The sequence below is a fragment of the Castanea sativa genome, chromosome 6 (assembly GCF_040712315.1).
Source record: "Castanea sativa cultivar Marrone di Chiusa Pesio chromosome 6, ASM4071231v1".
Lineage (NCBI taxonomy): Eukaryota > Viridiplantae > Streptophyta > Magnoliopsida > Fagales > Fagaceae > Castanea > Castanea sativa.
In genome coordinates this window covers 12,485,733-12,502,244 of record NC_134018.1, presented here as the reverse complement: position 1 = coordinate 12,502,244, position 16,512 = coordinate 12,485,733, and the positions used below count along the sequence as shown (strand labels likewise).

The following is a 16,512-nucleotide window of genomic DNA, read 5'->3' as shown; positions in this document are numbered from 1 at the left end:
GAGAATGGGAGATTGAGTGACTAAAGTTGACAATCTGTTGTATGGGAGACTTAAGTACAAAAATTAAAGTTTAAGTCTTTATAAGAAATCGATTAGCATTGATGATTTGACACAAATACAAGTATTTGTTTTTTTAAAAAAACAACATAGGATTTTAATTGAATTGGAAATCCATTAACACACAATTTTGGGGACACTTCTTAGGGCGAGAGAGAACGCCCAATAAATTTACATTTTTTTTAATTAAAATTATTGAAAAGTTTGGTTTAGACCCCAATATTTATTGTGCATATATTGAAATTATTAATAAATATTTTATTCACCTCAATTATGTAATCACAATTTAAATATTCTAAACTACCAAATAGAAAGTCATTGTGGGGTCATGGATTTTGGGATTTGGCCGAGAGCATGTGGTTTTGGCTGAGAACATGTGGGTTTGGCCGAGAAGCATGGGTGGTCCTAGTCCGAGGAGTACTATCTCCTCGGACAAAGCTAAAACGTAAATCTAGTATAAATTCTAATGATCAAGGATGACCTTCCAAGAAGTTCTAATGATAGCAACGAGTATCATGAACGTACAAGAGGGATAAGGACTCAAAAATATCTAAGGGAAAGCTGCTATCACCGCATTAATGAGGAAGTGACCTTTGAACAGTATTATGGCAGCCTTACAGCCACCCCAGAAGACTTTTAGAGGGGGATGATGGGACAAATATCAGCATAAACCATCAACTGTCCACATGTAGTCCACATGTAGGGTAAGGATGAAGGGGGAGATGTAATATAAATAAGGGTAGAGATCCCAGAGAGACGGGACGGAAAAAAGGAGAAGAGAAAGCACTGTAGCAACCTCAACAACTCCTGTAACCGTGGTCATCCAATATATGCTAGAACAGAGCTCCTCGGATTGTGCCGAGGACAAACTTTCTTGCACAAACCGGGTACAATTCATGTTGGCTCATCATCCAAAACCATACTAATTGCTATCCACGCACTAAAGCCTAGCTCTTTGACCCACTCTCTACAAATTTATTGTATTGGGTTCACTGGGCCAAGATCCCTTACATTTTGGGCTTGGTCTGAAAATTGTGTCCCCACAATTGGCGCCGTCTGTGGGGAGAGCTTGTGTAATAGTGAGTGCAACGGTTAAATATGGTGGGCTCAGGCCCCCATCAGCAAAGGTCATTGGGGAAAGCCATTATGGTGGCCAGTTTACTATGTGAGCAAGTCACTAAGTAGGGCACACACGATTGTTGTCCTAACTTAGCTTCCGCTCAGGTCTATACGACAAAGTGTGGATTATATGGGGAGGATGGCTAAATGGGGCACAGTTCTGGGGGCTTTTGACATCAAGTACATGCCTCGTACCTCTGGGGGCCATGGTCCTCGCGAATTTGGTGGCCGAGTTATTTGAACCTCCATTGGAGGAAGTGGCGACAACAAATGAGCAATTCAATGGTGCTTTGCGACGGTGCTAGTCCTTGTATGTATATATCTTGATATCTTCTAAATCTTTTGAAGTGGTTAGACGAACCTTCGCTATGCGGGTCCTCGGACCTCCCTGCTTTGGGAAATTAACACACCTTTGGCATCTTTTGAAGTGGTTAAACAGAACCTTAGCTATCTGTGCGGGTCCTCGGACCTCTTTGCTTTGGGAAATTAACACACACTGGCATCTTTTGAAGTGGTTAAACAGAACCTTAGCTATGCCGGGTCCTCGGACCTCCTGCTTTGGGGAAATTAACACACACTGGCATCTTTTGAAGTGGTTAAACAGAACCTTAGCTATGCCGGGTCCTCGGACCTCCTGCTTTGGGGAAATTAACACACACTGGCATCTTTTGAAGTGGTTAAGCAGAACCTTAGCTATGCCGGGTCCTCGGACCAGATGATGTGAGAAAGTTAACACTTCATGACATTCTCTCTTCAAAGTGTTTAAACTATAACTCGATCATGCCTCGGTCCTCGGACCAGATGATGTGAGAAAGTTAACACTTCATGACATTCTCTCTTCAAAGTGTTTAAACTATAACTCGATCATGCCTCGGTCCTCGGACCAGATGATGAGAGAAAGTTAACACTTCATGACATCTCTCTTCAAGGTATTTAAACTATAAACTTGATCATGTCTCGGTCCTCAGACCACATACTTTGGGGAATTATCATTCCACAACATCTATTTGTTTCTCACTAAGTGTCAAGGCGGGCCAGAGATTATAACCAAATCCTCAGTTAGTGGTAGCTTGCGAAAGGAGCAATTCACGGTATAAATATGGGGTGCACTGAAACGACACTCCCAGAGGTGTAAATCAAAGGATCAAGCGAATCGACTCTTAAGAATTCAAAACCCCACTTTTCTCCTCGGATGCGAGGAGAAAACCGGAGTTTTGAGGGGCTATTGTGGGGTCATGGATTTTGGGATTTGGCCGAGAGCATGTGGTTTTGGCTGAGAACATGTGGGTTTGGCCGAGAAGCATGGGTGGTCCTAGTCAGAAGTACTATCTCCTCGGACAAAGCTAAAACGTAAATCTAGTATAAATTCTAATGATCAAGGATGACCTTCCAAGAAGTTCTAATGATAGCAACGAGTATCATGAACGTACAAGAGGGATAAGGACTCAAAAATATCTAAGGGAAAGCTGCTATCACCGCATTAATGAGGAAGTGACCTTTGAACGGTATTATGGCGACCTTACGGCCACCCCCGAAGACTTTTAGAGGGGGATGATGGGACAAATATCAGCATAAACCATCAACTGTCCACATGTAGTCCACATGTAGGGTAAGGATGAAGGGGGAGATGTAATATAAATAAGGGTAGAGATCCCAGAGAGACGGGACGGAAAAAAGGAGAAGAGAAAGCACTGTAGCAACCTCAACAACTCCTGTAACCGTGGTCATCCAATATATGCTAGAACAGAGCTCCTCGGATTGTGCCGAGGACAAACTTTCTTGCACAAACCGGGTACAATTCATGTTGGCTCATCATCCAAAACCATACTAATTGCTATCCACGCACTAAAGCCTAGCTCTTTGACCCACTCTCTACAAATTTATTGTATTGGGTTCACTGGGCCAAGATCCCTTACATTTTGGGCTTGGTCTGAAAATTGTGTCCCCACAGTCATCATATCTCAATAACAAAATAATGAAATCAATAATGCAAGGGACAACGATATGATGACAAAGTGAAAAACCAATAGAGAACATCTCCAAAGAAAAACCACTACAAAGATTATGTACCTCAACTAAGGCAATCCACTAAATGAGAAGGGATTTAAGATCTAGAGTAAAACTTTTGTTACCTAGACTTTACCCACAATAGTTTTAGAATCTAAACTTCTTGTACATGAATCGCTTCACGAATGATAAGAGTGGCATCTTGATCAATCAAGTATTTTTTTTTTTTAATTTAGATAAATCAATCAAGGATTAATAGAGAGCGGCATCTCGATCAATCAAGGATTAGTCAACCTTGCAAAAAAAAAAAAGACTTATTTCAATTTGATTCAAGTACATAATTAACCCCTCTCTTACAATGAGCAAAATACAACAGTAATCTTCAAATGATTACACAAAACTTATCATGGAATAAGCCAACAATAAAACCTAACCATTATTAAATTATATTAAATTACTTAGTGATATAAAATTTTGGATCATTTTTCTAATTGGGGGACTTAGGAAAATGATCTAGCCTAAGAGCTAACCCTCATGAGTTATTTCAAGAACATCCTGTGATCATGTGAATTGTTTCAGTAATATCATATGATCATGTAATTATTTTCAAGAACATCATATGATTTACTCTTAAAATTTTTTTTTAACATGTTTCAATTAATCTGAAATCAACCCATATCATTATGACAAAAATATGTATCTAAAAATTATAAGTGAATTTAATAGATCAAATACACAAGAGGTTAAGAAATACGGCCTGCATACAGTGGGGATTTTTGGATATAATTTTGGTAAATCTCCCTAACTAGAAGTCCAGAGGGGAATGCAACTAAGTTTTGATTGCATTGAAGAGAAGGATCACCAACAACTTTATAACCATACTTTGAAGTTTCCTTCTATAGCTCTATGTGAATTAAGGTGCCTTGAATTTTAAATCTCCATTCTATTTATAGAGGAAGATAGGCCTTATGATGAGTTTTGGATGTGCAAGAGACTATCTAGAATGACTGGCTTAGATTTCAATTTCAAAATTTGATCAAAACTGGAATTAGAGGGAAATAAGACTAGCTAGCTAGCTAAATTTTGAAAAATCAATCTGGTTTATTCAACTGTTGATCAACACTTGAAAGTGGTCTCTAGCTGAGTGCTCATCCAAATGCTGATCGACACTTCGGTCCTAGGCCCTTACTTCGGTTTTGTTTTGAAGTTGGCGCATTTCTGATCAATTAGGAATAGTAACCTGATTTTAAATTCGATATTTAGCCATTTTAAATCATATAATGCTATTAAATATTTAATATTTTCAAATGTAACTTATTTATTTGATTCAAAGAGTAATTTTAGAAATAATCTAAAAATATTAGATATCTTTTAACATATATAACTTGATTTAGTGCATGCATCCTTGCAATTATCTTGAGCTTAATCGACTATAATTCGACATGTCATCATTTAAAATGAATTCCCTTAGGAATCAATCATAATTAATTATTCATGGTCATATGTGATCCATTCTAATCACATGGACATGTACTAGCCATTGAAATTTGATCAAGTTATAACCTTCAATTCGATGGTTTGATTGAAACTCATGATATATTGTTTTGATTGTTAGAACCTCTAAATTTCTTTTATGTGAAGAGTTTGAAGATATAACAATTAAAATTGCAATTTTCCCCTCGGGTTGTGAAATGATGGTTTTTTCCATGATGAAGTTCAAAGACAGTGCAAAACAAGGTGTTTGCACTAATAGAGTTTGAACCCGCAACCTTAAGCCCCTAGCCAGAGTAATACTAATAGTCTGATGGCATTCTACACCCTTGGTGGGGTTTGTTTTTAAATTTGATCCCGTTTTACTAGGGCCGCTTACAAGACTTGAAACTTAGCCCATCCATCAGATTCGACTCAAACTAGTGACAAGCAAACAGTTTCAACAAGATTTGTAGTTGGAAACATGTTTCCAGCCTTTAAACTTGACCTACTCGTATATTTGTCGCCCCTCATGCAACAGTTCCTCTATTTAATTTCAAATCTGTAAATCCAACACTTATGACCATAAATTTGCGATGTTAACTCCCTCTCTCCCTCCAATTAGGGCCTCCCTTAACTTCTCTCCCTTGCTATTCAATCGACACCTTCACCCAATGAAACTAATATAATTGAACATTTTTTTTTTGTTGAAAATTCAGTTCAATTAAGTAGTCCAATTAAGTTGGACGACAAGATATATTGTTTCCTACCCCCATATATTGACTAGGTTGAGTGATGGGTCTACTTCCTACATGATCTGCGACATTTGACCAGTCTTGGTCCCTATGTTTAAATTAAATAGTATTCATCTAATTTAAAGTTGTGAACCAAACACTTTTGTTTCTAAGTATTTCTTCTTCTTCTTCTTTTTTTAAAAAGGTTTGATTACCATTTTATTCATCACCCTTTGCCCCTTAATTCAAAATGGTCTGTAACCTTTCAAATGTATCCTTTTAGTTGTTACCTTTTATTATTGTGTCAAAATAATCAGTGTGGTTAAGCAGTGAATGAAAAATTAATGGGGCAAATAGAGAGATTAAAATAATGTGATAATGCTGAGTGGCTGCCAAAGTGGATGTCATATGACATTGATTATAAAAAAACAAATGCTTGTGTAGAATGACTTATGTACACACATGAGGGGGCTCAATTTTGAATATGAAATCCCTAATCCCAAGTATAGCCCAATAAAACGAACAGATAGGTTTTGGGGTAATGGGTAGGGGAAAATCGAAGCTAGGGGAGAGATTGATATGAATCGGCTCAAAATGAAAAACATTTTTTTTAACAAATTTGGCAATTGGCAACAAATTTCAAACCTTCAAACCCGACCTACTCTGTACTCATATATCTGCCCACCATTTATTTGATGGTTCCTCTTTCTAATTACAAATATGCATCCACTCTAATTGAATCGAAGACCACAAATTTGACACTGACAACCATAGATTCGGCATTGATAATTGCAATTCTGCAACTAGAAGGGTTATACTTTCTCTCTCCCTCCATTCAAACCGGTCCCCTCCCTCTTTGGCTAGCCCCTCTACCTTTAAGAGCATTAGCATCTGCCTCGATACAAGTTTAGCCAAATTTGTTCTAAAAATCTCATTTTTACTAATTTAGCTAATCTGTAGACAATTACATCAACTTCAATACTTTATCACTATTATAATTTTATATAATTTTCTCTCACGCAAATATTATTATAATTACTTAACCTCATTCTTTCTCAAATTTAAGTCTCTCCACAATCACCAATTCACCTCCACAAAGACACAACTCATACAAACACAACCACATCACATCCATTAAACCCATTGGCAACATAGCAAAACAACATCAAACCAACCACATTTGATCAACAATAAAAAAAGAAAAGAAAAGAAAGCAACAAAAAACCCACCCTTTAAGCTAGATTAAAAAAAAAAAAAAACTAATCAACCACACTCTTAGATCATGACCAACCATCATGTAAGGCACCACCAAATTATGACCCAGAAACTATCATCCACCACCCATCGTAACATAGTCACCGGCCTCCACCCAGATCAACCCACATCAATCCCAAACAAACCAAATAATAAACAATAGGGTAAAATATCATTTTTGTCCCTAAACTTTCAAAAAAGTTCATTTTCGTTCCTAAACTTTCAAAAGTTTATTTTTCGTCCCTAAGCTTTACAGAACAAGTACCCGGTTCCTTTGATTCTAGATTAGTTTGACAGACTATGCAAAGCCACTTACTTCACCAAGCTGGACTTGAGATCAGGTTATTGGCAAGTAAGGATTGCTGAAGGGGATGAACCAAAGACAACTTGTGTGACTCGGTATGGTTCTTATGAATTTCTAGTTATGCCTTTTGGTTTAACAAATGCCCCTCCTACATTCTGCAATTTGATGAATGATGTATTGTATAAGTCTGTAGATTGTTTTGTTATGGTTTACTTAGATGACATAGTGATATATAGTGAGTCCTTGGAGGATCACTTGGAACACCTTAGAAAGATGCTGTCCAAATTGAGGGAACATCAATTGTATGTCAAGAACGAGAAGTGTGAGTTTGCCCTACAAGAGATTTTGTTTCTAGGGCATAAGGTCAACAAAGGTCTTGTGAAAATGGATGAGAAGAAGGTGCAGGCTATTCTTGATTGGCCTCCACCAAGTAAAGTTGCTGAGTTATGGTCTTCTTTGGATTGACTAACTATTATAGGAAGTTTATTCAAGAGTATTCCAAAAAGGTTGCTCCTCTTATAGATTTACTAAAAAATGACAAGAAATGGGTGTGGACAGATGCATGCCAAGAAGCTTTTAAGAAGCTCAAAGTTGTTGTGTCGAGTGAGCCGGTATTGCGTTTGCTAGATTTTGAGTTGCAATTTGAAGTCCATATTGATGCTTCTGACAAAGCAAGTGGTAGTTGCCTATGAAAGTAGGAAGTTGAATGAAGCGGAATAGAAATGTTCAGCACATGAGAAGGAAATGATTGTTGTGGTTCATTGTTTGCTAGCATGGAGAGTGTATTGTTTGCTAGCTGTCTCCTAAGCAAGCTAGATGGCAAGAGTTGTTGCAAGAATATGATTTTGTGTGGGAGCACAAGCCTGGCAGACATAACCAAGTAACAGATGCACTTAGCCGCAAACAAGTGCAAGAGTATATTGCTGTCTCGACTAGAGTTGAGTAAGATTTTGTGTAAAGGATCAAGGAAAGTTCAAAGCTTGATGTCACTTACCTAAAATTGGTGCAAGATGTGACTGCAGGCCTTGTACATCGCTACTGGCTTGAAGATGGGTTGCTATATGCAAAGGGTGGTAAGTTGTTTGTTCCTAGTAGGAAGATCCGTAGGGAGTTGTTGAAAGAGACTCATGATCCACAATGGGCAGGACATCCTGGTAAGGACAGAATGAATGCTTTACTCTCCTGTTCTTACTATTGGCCTAAGATGGAGTTAGACATTGAGTTACATGTTAAGACTTGTCTAGTTTGTCAACAAGATAAGGGGTTAACTCAAAAGGAAGCTGGTTTGCTACAACCTTTTCTTATACCGGAAAGTCCATGGATTTTTGTTTCGATGGATTTCATTACTGGTATGCCTAAAGTGAAGGGAATGGGTTCAGTTTTTGTAATGGTTGATCGATTTTTTAAGTATGCAGTGTTTATGGCTGCACCAAGTACTTGCACAGCGGAGGTAGCTGCTGATCTGTTTTACAGAAATATGGTGAAGTACTTTGGGTTGCCTGAAGATATTGTGAGTGATAGAGACTTTCGTTTCACTGGTCGGTTTTGGATAGTTTTGTTTGGGTTGCTGGGTTCATAGTTGAAGTTCTTTACCGCTAATCACCCACAAACAGATGGTTAGACCGAGAAGATCAATGTTGTATTAGAAGATTACTTGAGGCACTATGTGACTGCAAGTCAAAAAAACTGGTTGGACTTGTTGGATTTAGCACAATTTGCTTATAATATGCACAAGTCTTCTTCAATGGGAACGAGTCCATTCGAGTTGGCAATGGGACAGTAGCCCCTAACACCTCATGAGATTGCAAAGCAGCGTTCAGGGAGTAGGCATCCCGCAGCATACATATTTGTTATTGCTAAACAAGAATTGATGCAAGAAGCACAAGATAGTTTGTTAAAAGCACAGGGGCGAATGAAGAAGTATGTTGATAAAGGGAGGAGGTCTTTTGAGTTCTAGGTTGGGATAAAGTGCTGTTGCAGTTAACTCCATAGGTTTGGAGAAAGTTTAGAAGTGAGAGTGTGCTCCAAGGTTTAATTCCAAAGTATGATGGTCCCTTTGAAATTATGAAGAGAATTGGTAATGTTGTTTACAAGTTGAAATTGCATGAAAGGTTGCAGATTCACCCTACAGTTCATGTGAGCTTTCTAAAGCCTTATCATGAGGATGACCAAGATCCTGCAAGGAATGAGGTAAGGCATGCCCTACTTACTGTTATGGTACAATTTGATTGTGAACTAGACAGAATTCTTGACAAGAAGGTAACAGGTTATCAAAAGGGTGGAAACATGATAACTTATTACTTAGTTAAGTGGAAAGAGGCAGTTAAAACGGAAGCAAGTTGGGAGAAGGCATTGATTTTATGGCAGTTTGAAAAGGAAGTGAAGGTATTTGAAGATACCCTATCGATGAGGATGTCGGCTTCTTCTAGTGGGGGTGATTTGTTATGAGCTTTACTTGTTACTAATGATGGCATAAGGAATGAGGGTACTTAGGCAGCATTGAGTCAATCACTTGGCTTCATGTTTTCTCAACATACTCATACCTTCTCATGCCTGACTAGTGATGCTTCTAAGGGCTCTTTGAAGGGGATCTGTCTAGTCTCCCTACTCGAGTTGGATCGATGAGCTGGAATGAGGGGGTAGCATGTGGAGGCACCTTGCTCCACATGATGCCCCAAGGCTGTGACAGAGGAAAGCCATGGTGGGTAGAGATGGTGCTGACCCTATGTGGTGGTGTATGGCATAGGTGGCTTAGTTGTTAGTTTCTTGTGTGTGAGCTTGGTGGCTTGAGTGCAAGGCAAGGCTGGGTTGTTGTGATGATTAAATGTTGTGTGCAAGGATTGGGCTAGTGGTGGTGGCTGAATGCATGGACAAGTGCTAGTGTGTTGATGACAGTTACTTTGTGTGCTACATGTGGGCATGCTGTGTGAGCTGTAGTGTTGATAGGAGGCCTTGAGCATGGGCCAAGCCTCTTAAAATGTGTGAGAACATGTTGTGTGGGCTGTTGGAGGATGGGCAGAGGCCTTATGGTCTGCTGAGACATGGGCTGTGCATGTGCAGTGACAGTTACCAAGCAGTTCCTAACTTTCTTGATGATCAGACCTGCTGTGTAGGGGCTGGAAACTTGGAGAGTAGGCCAAGACAGCGTCAGTTGAAGGTGTCCTAAGTCAGAACACAAGTGGCAGATTGTCCAAGACCCAGGCTGTTACTAGGCAATAATTGTTATAGTAGTTAATTCTGTGTATTTAACCCTAAGGCTGAAGGGGGTGTCAACAACAAAGTGTATTTGGCCTTGGGAAAATTCTATGTAATTCTCTAGGCTTGTAAAGGGGTTTCCTTTGTATTTGAGACTAAGTAATAAAGGTTGGGGGTGGGTTCCCTGTAAATATTGTGTAAACTGTACGTTTAAACGTCCCTATATAATTTGTTCTAATTATTATTGCAATGTGTGTGTGGCGTTGGCTGAGACTAAATCAAGGACTAGGGCCATCACAGACAGAAAGTTTGAGTGAAAAAAAATTGACCCTATGACACTGTGAGAGGTAGGTCTCATGGAAAAATTATTGTGTACTTCCGGAGTACCATAAATGCGTACTTCCTATTCTCACATGAATGGTAGGTCTCACTAATTAAATTCATGATGAGATCTACCATTTATGTGAGATGAGAGAATACACATTTATAATACTTAATAATTTTTCGGTCTCATGCGTCTTCCGAATTAGACACCAACTCCATGAGTGAATTTTGATTCAACCACCGCCCATCTTCTAATAAAGCGACTGTAATCAATCAATCTAATCACGCAATTTCGAAACACCAAAAAATTTTGTTTCTCCCCCATCCCAAATTGGTTGGGTTGACTAACGGGCCAAGTTACCCACTCCTAGTCCCTATCCTTTAATTAATTATTTTTAAAATTTATTCCAAAATGTGAGGTGAAGTTGCGAACCAACACACTCCCATCCCTTTTTATTGCGTGATTATGCGTGACACCGACCTTACAGACCCTTTTTTAGAAAAATAAATGTATTAAAAAAATAATAATAATAAATAAAAATTCAGAATATTATAAGCGCTATATATTTTGTCAAAGCCTCTCATGTCCATTCACTTTTCTCTCTCACCAAACAGCCTTCGATAAGAGCGAGCGAGCGAGCGATACACGCACAGAGAGAGAGAAAGGTCTTTTTTTTTTAATCCGAATTTTAGGGTTTCCGTCTCTCACCACCGACGCCCAATTTCGAAACTCTAACCTTCGGATCTGGTACTCTTCTTTCTTTTCCCTCTCACAATTCTTCGCGATCCGATCTTATATTTGGTTAACTTAGGGTTTCATTTTTTAATCTGTTTCGATTTTGGAATTCGAATTTTGGCTTTGGATGATTATATTTGTTTCTCTGTTCCATGATTCGTGTTTAAATTTTGTGCCTTTCCTATCTAACTTTCTATTTTGGTCTTTTGTCTGATTTTTTCTTAGAATCTAACTGAAAAGGTATGTATTTATGTGTATGGGTCCTAAAGTTTTATTCTTTTATCGCTTTTATTAAGAGACTTTGTGAAACTCTGCAGGTAGATCAAGCATGTCTTTTAATGTTTATGTACGATTTGGGATGAGTTATTTTGTTTTTGGTAAAGTTTGTTGCTTGTGCTATGTTCTTTTTGGTATTACCCTTTTGGATTTTGTTGTGTTAGGAGCTAAACATCATACGATCAAAGCTTTATTTTGTTGGGTTTGTCTTGTTTTGGATTTTTGTTGCTTCGTTTTCATTTATCTATCAATTTGTATGTTTGTGTAATTGAATTTGATTGTGACTGCTGTTATTAGTGTAGCGATTTTATAGGACTTTGATTTGAAAGGTGTTGTGTTTCTGAATTTGCCCAATTGCTCCTTGTAACCCTGTTTTGTTTTTCATATAGATTGTTGTTTTGTTTTGCCTGAGTCTTCTACTTGGAAGTGTGGTATGGTTGATGAGAGATAACCTGTGTAGTTGTAATTGTATATGATGATAATAGGCACTATTATATATATTCATCATTGTTTGGCATTCTGATGTGGTTTCACCCTATAATTCAGGTCTGAAGAATTCTGGTTGTTAGTTGGTTCGATTTAATCAGCCAAGTTTCATGTCTGAACTCGACTCCCAAATTCCTACTGCCTTTGGTATGTCTACTTTTCTTCTGTTTGATTTTTGCTCTTATTTAAATGTCATATGATTTTCCTTGTCTTCACATGCAAAAAATTTCTTGAGACAGGATTTTGAGTGCAGCTAATGACCTGTAGGTTTCAGGGTTCAAATCCCCTCTTCCCCTTTTGAAATGTAATAAATAAATAAAAAATATTTCCAAAATATGTTTTTCTATTTTTTCTTGTAACAAAAAAAAAAAATCCTTAGTCCCTAAATTTTTGGGTCGGCTATGGATACTCAACAGGCTAGTTGGAGTCAGCCATATGATGAAAAAAAAAAAACACTTTTAAGGATTCTGAATGCCAAGTTGTTTTTAAAAAGCCATAATACACTGATTATAACATGATGGCTGGGACATTGTCATATGGTAAAGCTATGACTGATGTTTGAAATAAATATGAGGATAAAAAAAAAATTGACTCTGTTAGCTGTGAACGTAGAGTGGTGGGAGTGAGGTTGTGTTAGTTGTGCCTCTCCAATATAGATTTTCTCTCTCCCTCTTCCTCCAATGGAAATTCTAATTAGTTTGTTGTCCTTGTGGGCTGGGTATAGATCCGTTTGCTGACGCAAATGCTGAGGACTCCGGTGCTGGGACAAAAGAGTATGTGCACATTCGTATACAGCAGCGGAACGGTAGAAAGAGCCTGACAACTGTGCAGGGTTTGAAGAAAGAATACAGCTACAACAAGATACTCAAAGACCTTAAGAAGGAATTTTGCTGCAATGGTACTGTAGTCCAGGACCCCGAACTAGGACAGGTAGGCTTTAGAGCCATGCTCTGCTCTTGTTTGCCTTTTTCTAAACCTAATAATTGTTGTGTTCTCCTCAAATTCTGATATTCTTGTGTGTACAGGTTATTCAACTTCAAGGTGATCAGAGGAAGAATGTTTCCACCTTCCTTGTCCAGGTAACTACTTACCACATCTTAGATTTGCCAGGACAAAGTTAAATGTTTGATGGTATGACTATTGGTGATCTTTTTTTCTGGTGAATATGTTATTGATGCCATGCTTAAATGGTAACAATCCATTGAAATGCTTGCTTTCCTTTTTATTTTCTCCATATGATGACATTTGATAAATAAAGAATTGCATGCTGACAATTTTCAGAGGTAAAATAAAGGTGCAATAAATTTGTGGGATAGGAAGGAAAGAAATCCAGTTTTCTGGACTTGAAATGTGCATAAAGTGAAGTAATTAATTTACTTGTTGCAGTAGAAAATTTGGTGTGGTTCAGTCCTAATTTTTGCTTTCTTTTGTCTTGATTGTGGATAACAGGCTGGAATTGTGAAGAAAGAAAATATCAAAATTCATGGTTTCTGAGCTGCAGCAACTGAAAGCTTTATGCCCTTATATGTTCCAGACACTATCCAAGTGTTTTTCTGTCATGTTATCTTAAGGTTTTAGTGTGTTCAATACTCTACACTCTGTTTCTGGTGTGTTTTAGTATTCTAGTTGCTGTGTAATGTGGGATGATTATGGAACTTATTACTACTTGTTCCATCCTTAATAACAAGCACTGTCAAAATAGGATGTTAAAGTCTTGGTCATGTTGCTAATTGTTGTTTATTTTTTACATGGCTATAATTGAGGCTTCGGTTAGATTCAACTGATGAGTCCAAGGTGATCTTTGGAAGTTAAGATATCCTTGGTCATGAATATCAGAATCTGCATGTTTGAATGTGTTTGAATTTGTGGCGTAGGTAAATCCCTGCTTTACCATATAGTTTGTACTCCCAACTAATACACATGGAATTCTTGTACAATACAAGAATTCATAGTCATATTGCAATGGCAATTTAAGCTAGTGAGCTTTATGAAATATGTATTTCACAAAAGGGCAGATTAGTAAAAGGCGTGAGAATGATGAGCAGTTGCTCTATCAGGCTTAGGCTTAATGTACCCTAATTATTAGTTGTTAAATTCCTACGGGCAGTCCTTTGACTCTTGTCCACATTACTTCAATTCTATCATATTTAATTTGCAACAGTGTACTAATATATGAAAGACTCTGAATATATATATGAAAGACTGGAATTTGGATTGGGAAGGGGTAGGATTTAGGAGGAGGATTTTAGGCTCTAGGAGTCTAGGACTTGGGAAGGGATATGGTTTAGAATTTATTTATTTATTTATTTTTGTGAATCATACGGGTTAGAGCTTATTATTTTTTGGTTGAGAAATATATGGGTTAGAACTTAGAAATAGTAGGTTCAGTCCACTTTTTGTCGGATCTTGGTGTAAAAATTTGTGGGATTGTATGTTTTTAGTTTTTACAGTTAGATATCCTTGTTGGGGGAGGTTAGTGTTCATATAAAAAAAGAAAGGGTTGTGTTAACGGGCACTGTAAGGTCCCGTTAACAACATATTTTGGGTAAATATTTGGATAACTTTTTCAACTTTTAACAGTTTTTCAGTTTTTGACAATTTTTTTAAATCTCTTTTGATAATTGTTTTAACTATTTTTTTCATTTTTTTTAAAGTGAAACACAAAAAATGAAACTTTAACAAGCATTGGGCGGTGCTTGTTAACATTTTCCAAAAAAAAAAGAAAAGAAAGATAAGAAAGCTATTTGGTGTTGGTAGAGACAGTTACTATTACTATTGTACTAGAACCTTTCTAGTTTGGGGTTCAGGGTGATCCTCTTTACTTTTTTTCTCCTCCTCGTTTTCTTCTTCTTCTTTTTAATTTTATTTTTAATTTTTAAGTTTTTATATTTTAACCTTGGGTATTTTATTATTGCGTAAAGCCAGTAGACCAAAAAAAAAAAAAGGTTGATAACCTATGTGGTCTAAACTCTCAATGGTTAAAAATGGTTTGGTGCTTACGGCTTACCCATTACTGACCCAAATAGAATTTTGCAACTCTAAGAAGGTGAGAATGCTTAGAGCAAAACAATGGAAGGCTGCAATTTTTTGCCTGGGCGAAGCTTGACATTACAGAAACTAATGTCGAGGATGTAGGTGTTAGAATGGTTTGCATATACCCCAAGACATCAAGCCTAGATCATATCTTGTTTAACGTTGTTCCATTCTTGTGCTATCATTGTACTATATATTGTATTAGTTGTACAATTAGATGTAGGTGTTAGAATGTAGTTGTACAATTAGATGCACATACAATACAACAGAGACATCCAGCTATTTAATGGTATTTAGAGCCTCTCTAGAAATACTCTCTTCTTTTTCGGCGTCTTCCTCTGCAGCATTCAATGCTGTCTCTGTTGCCCTTAAAATGATGCCCCTGTTGGATCCAAGATGTACACTCATCGATTGGAACAACAACCTCCTAGATCGAAGGATTGGCACACAAGAAAATCATCCAGAAATGCTTTCGCATGCTGCTTTAGGCATTGGGAGACCTCTATTGTTAGGCGTGTGAGCAGCACACACCATCGTGACATCTCATGCACTTATATGTCTCGATGTGCCTCAGCTCACATGCCTATCAATTGAACCTCACTTGTCCTACCATGTGTTAGGTGTCACGACCACACTTTACCATGGAATTTACTTATCATGTCATCGAAGGGCCACATTAGCTACCACAATATCAAGTGCCATGTCAACACTAAGGCCAAGTCAAATGCCACGTTAGTCATTGACTTCCTTGACCATTGACTTTGATCGTGTCTTTTTACCAAGTTTTTGAGCTACTTTGAAAATCCTAGTTCTTTTGTGCATTTGAAACCTCTAAATGGCACAAAATGATGTCTCTCGACTCTCTCCCCTTCCACATGGTTCTCAATGATGACAATCACTCTCTTTGGGCTTGGGCTATGCATAGTTTCCTCAAAGGTTATATATAAGCTTTGGATTTTTGTCACTTAAAAATGTAAGGCCCCCACAAAGAAAGAGGAGGAGACAGATCACAGATATGATCATGACTTTGCCTCAACTCTCGAAGATTGGGATAGCATAAATCATCAATATCATTACTTGGCTCCACTATACTTCTACTCTTTCCGTCAGTTTGAAATTTGATGGCTATGAAACAACTTGGAAAGTATCTGACATGCTTAACTCTCACATAATGTGAGTATAGAACACTTGCTAATTTACACCACCTAAGAGCTCTTGTGGCTATCTGGCCTCTGCAAGATCTAGGTGTCTCCTATCCTAGATCTATTATGACAATTAGAGTGTAATCCAAATTTATTGCACACAATGACATCTTCATGAACGTATCCCACATTGAAATTTTCTGGGACTTCATGTGTCACCACTTGCTCCAAGGCAGCCCTGCAAGTAAACTCCACTTCCCCCCATGCATGATTAGTTAGCTAGGTTACATATTCACCAAGCACCTTCCATTTGGGACGCTTCCGCGAAATTTTATCAAAACTCAAGTTGGTCTCACATAATACAACACGAGTTTG

General features: G+C 37.8%; 1 protein-coding gene across 1 annotated transcript; it reads left to right on the top strand.

The window, feature by feature from the left end:
• Window positions 1-11,022: 11,022 nt before the first annotated feature.
• On the top strand, window positions 11,023-13,673 carry LOC142639164 (protein translation factor SUI1 homolog 1). Its single transcript, XM_075813282.1, has 5 exons — window positions 11,023-11,212; window positions 12,023-12,109; window positions 12,687-12,892; window positions 12,988-13,041; window positions 13,412-13,673. The coding sequence occupies exons 2-5, from the start codon at window positions 12,073-12,075 to the stop codon at window positions 13,454-13,456; spliced, it is 342 nt and encodes a 113-aa protein (XP_075669397.1). The 5' UTR covers window positions 11,023-11,212; window positions 12,023-12,072; the 3' UTR covers window positions 13,457-13,673.
• The last annotated feature ends 2,839 nt before the right edge of the window (window positions 13,674-16,512 follow it).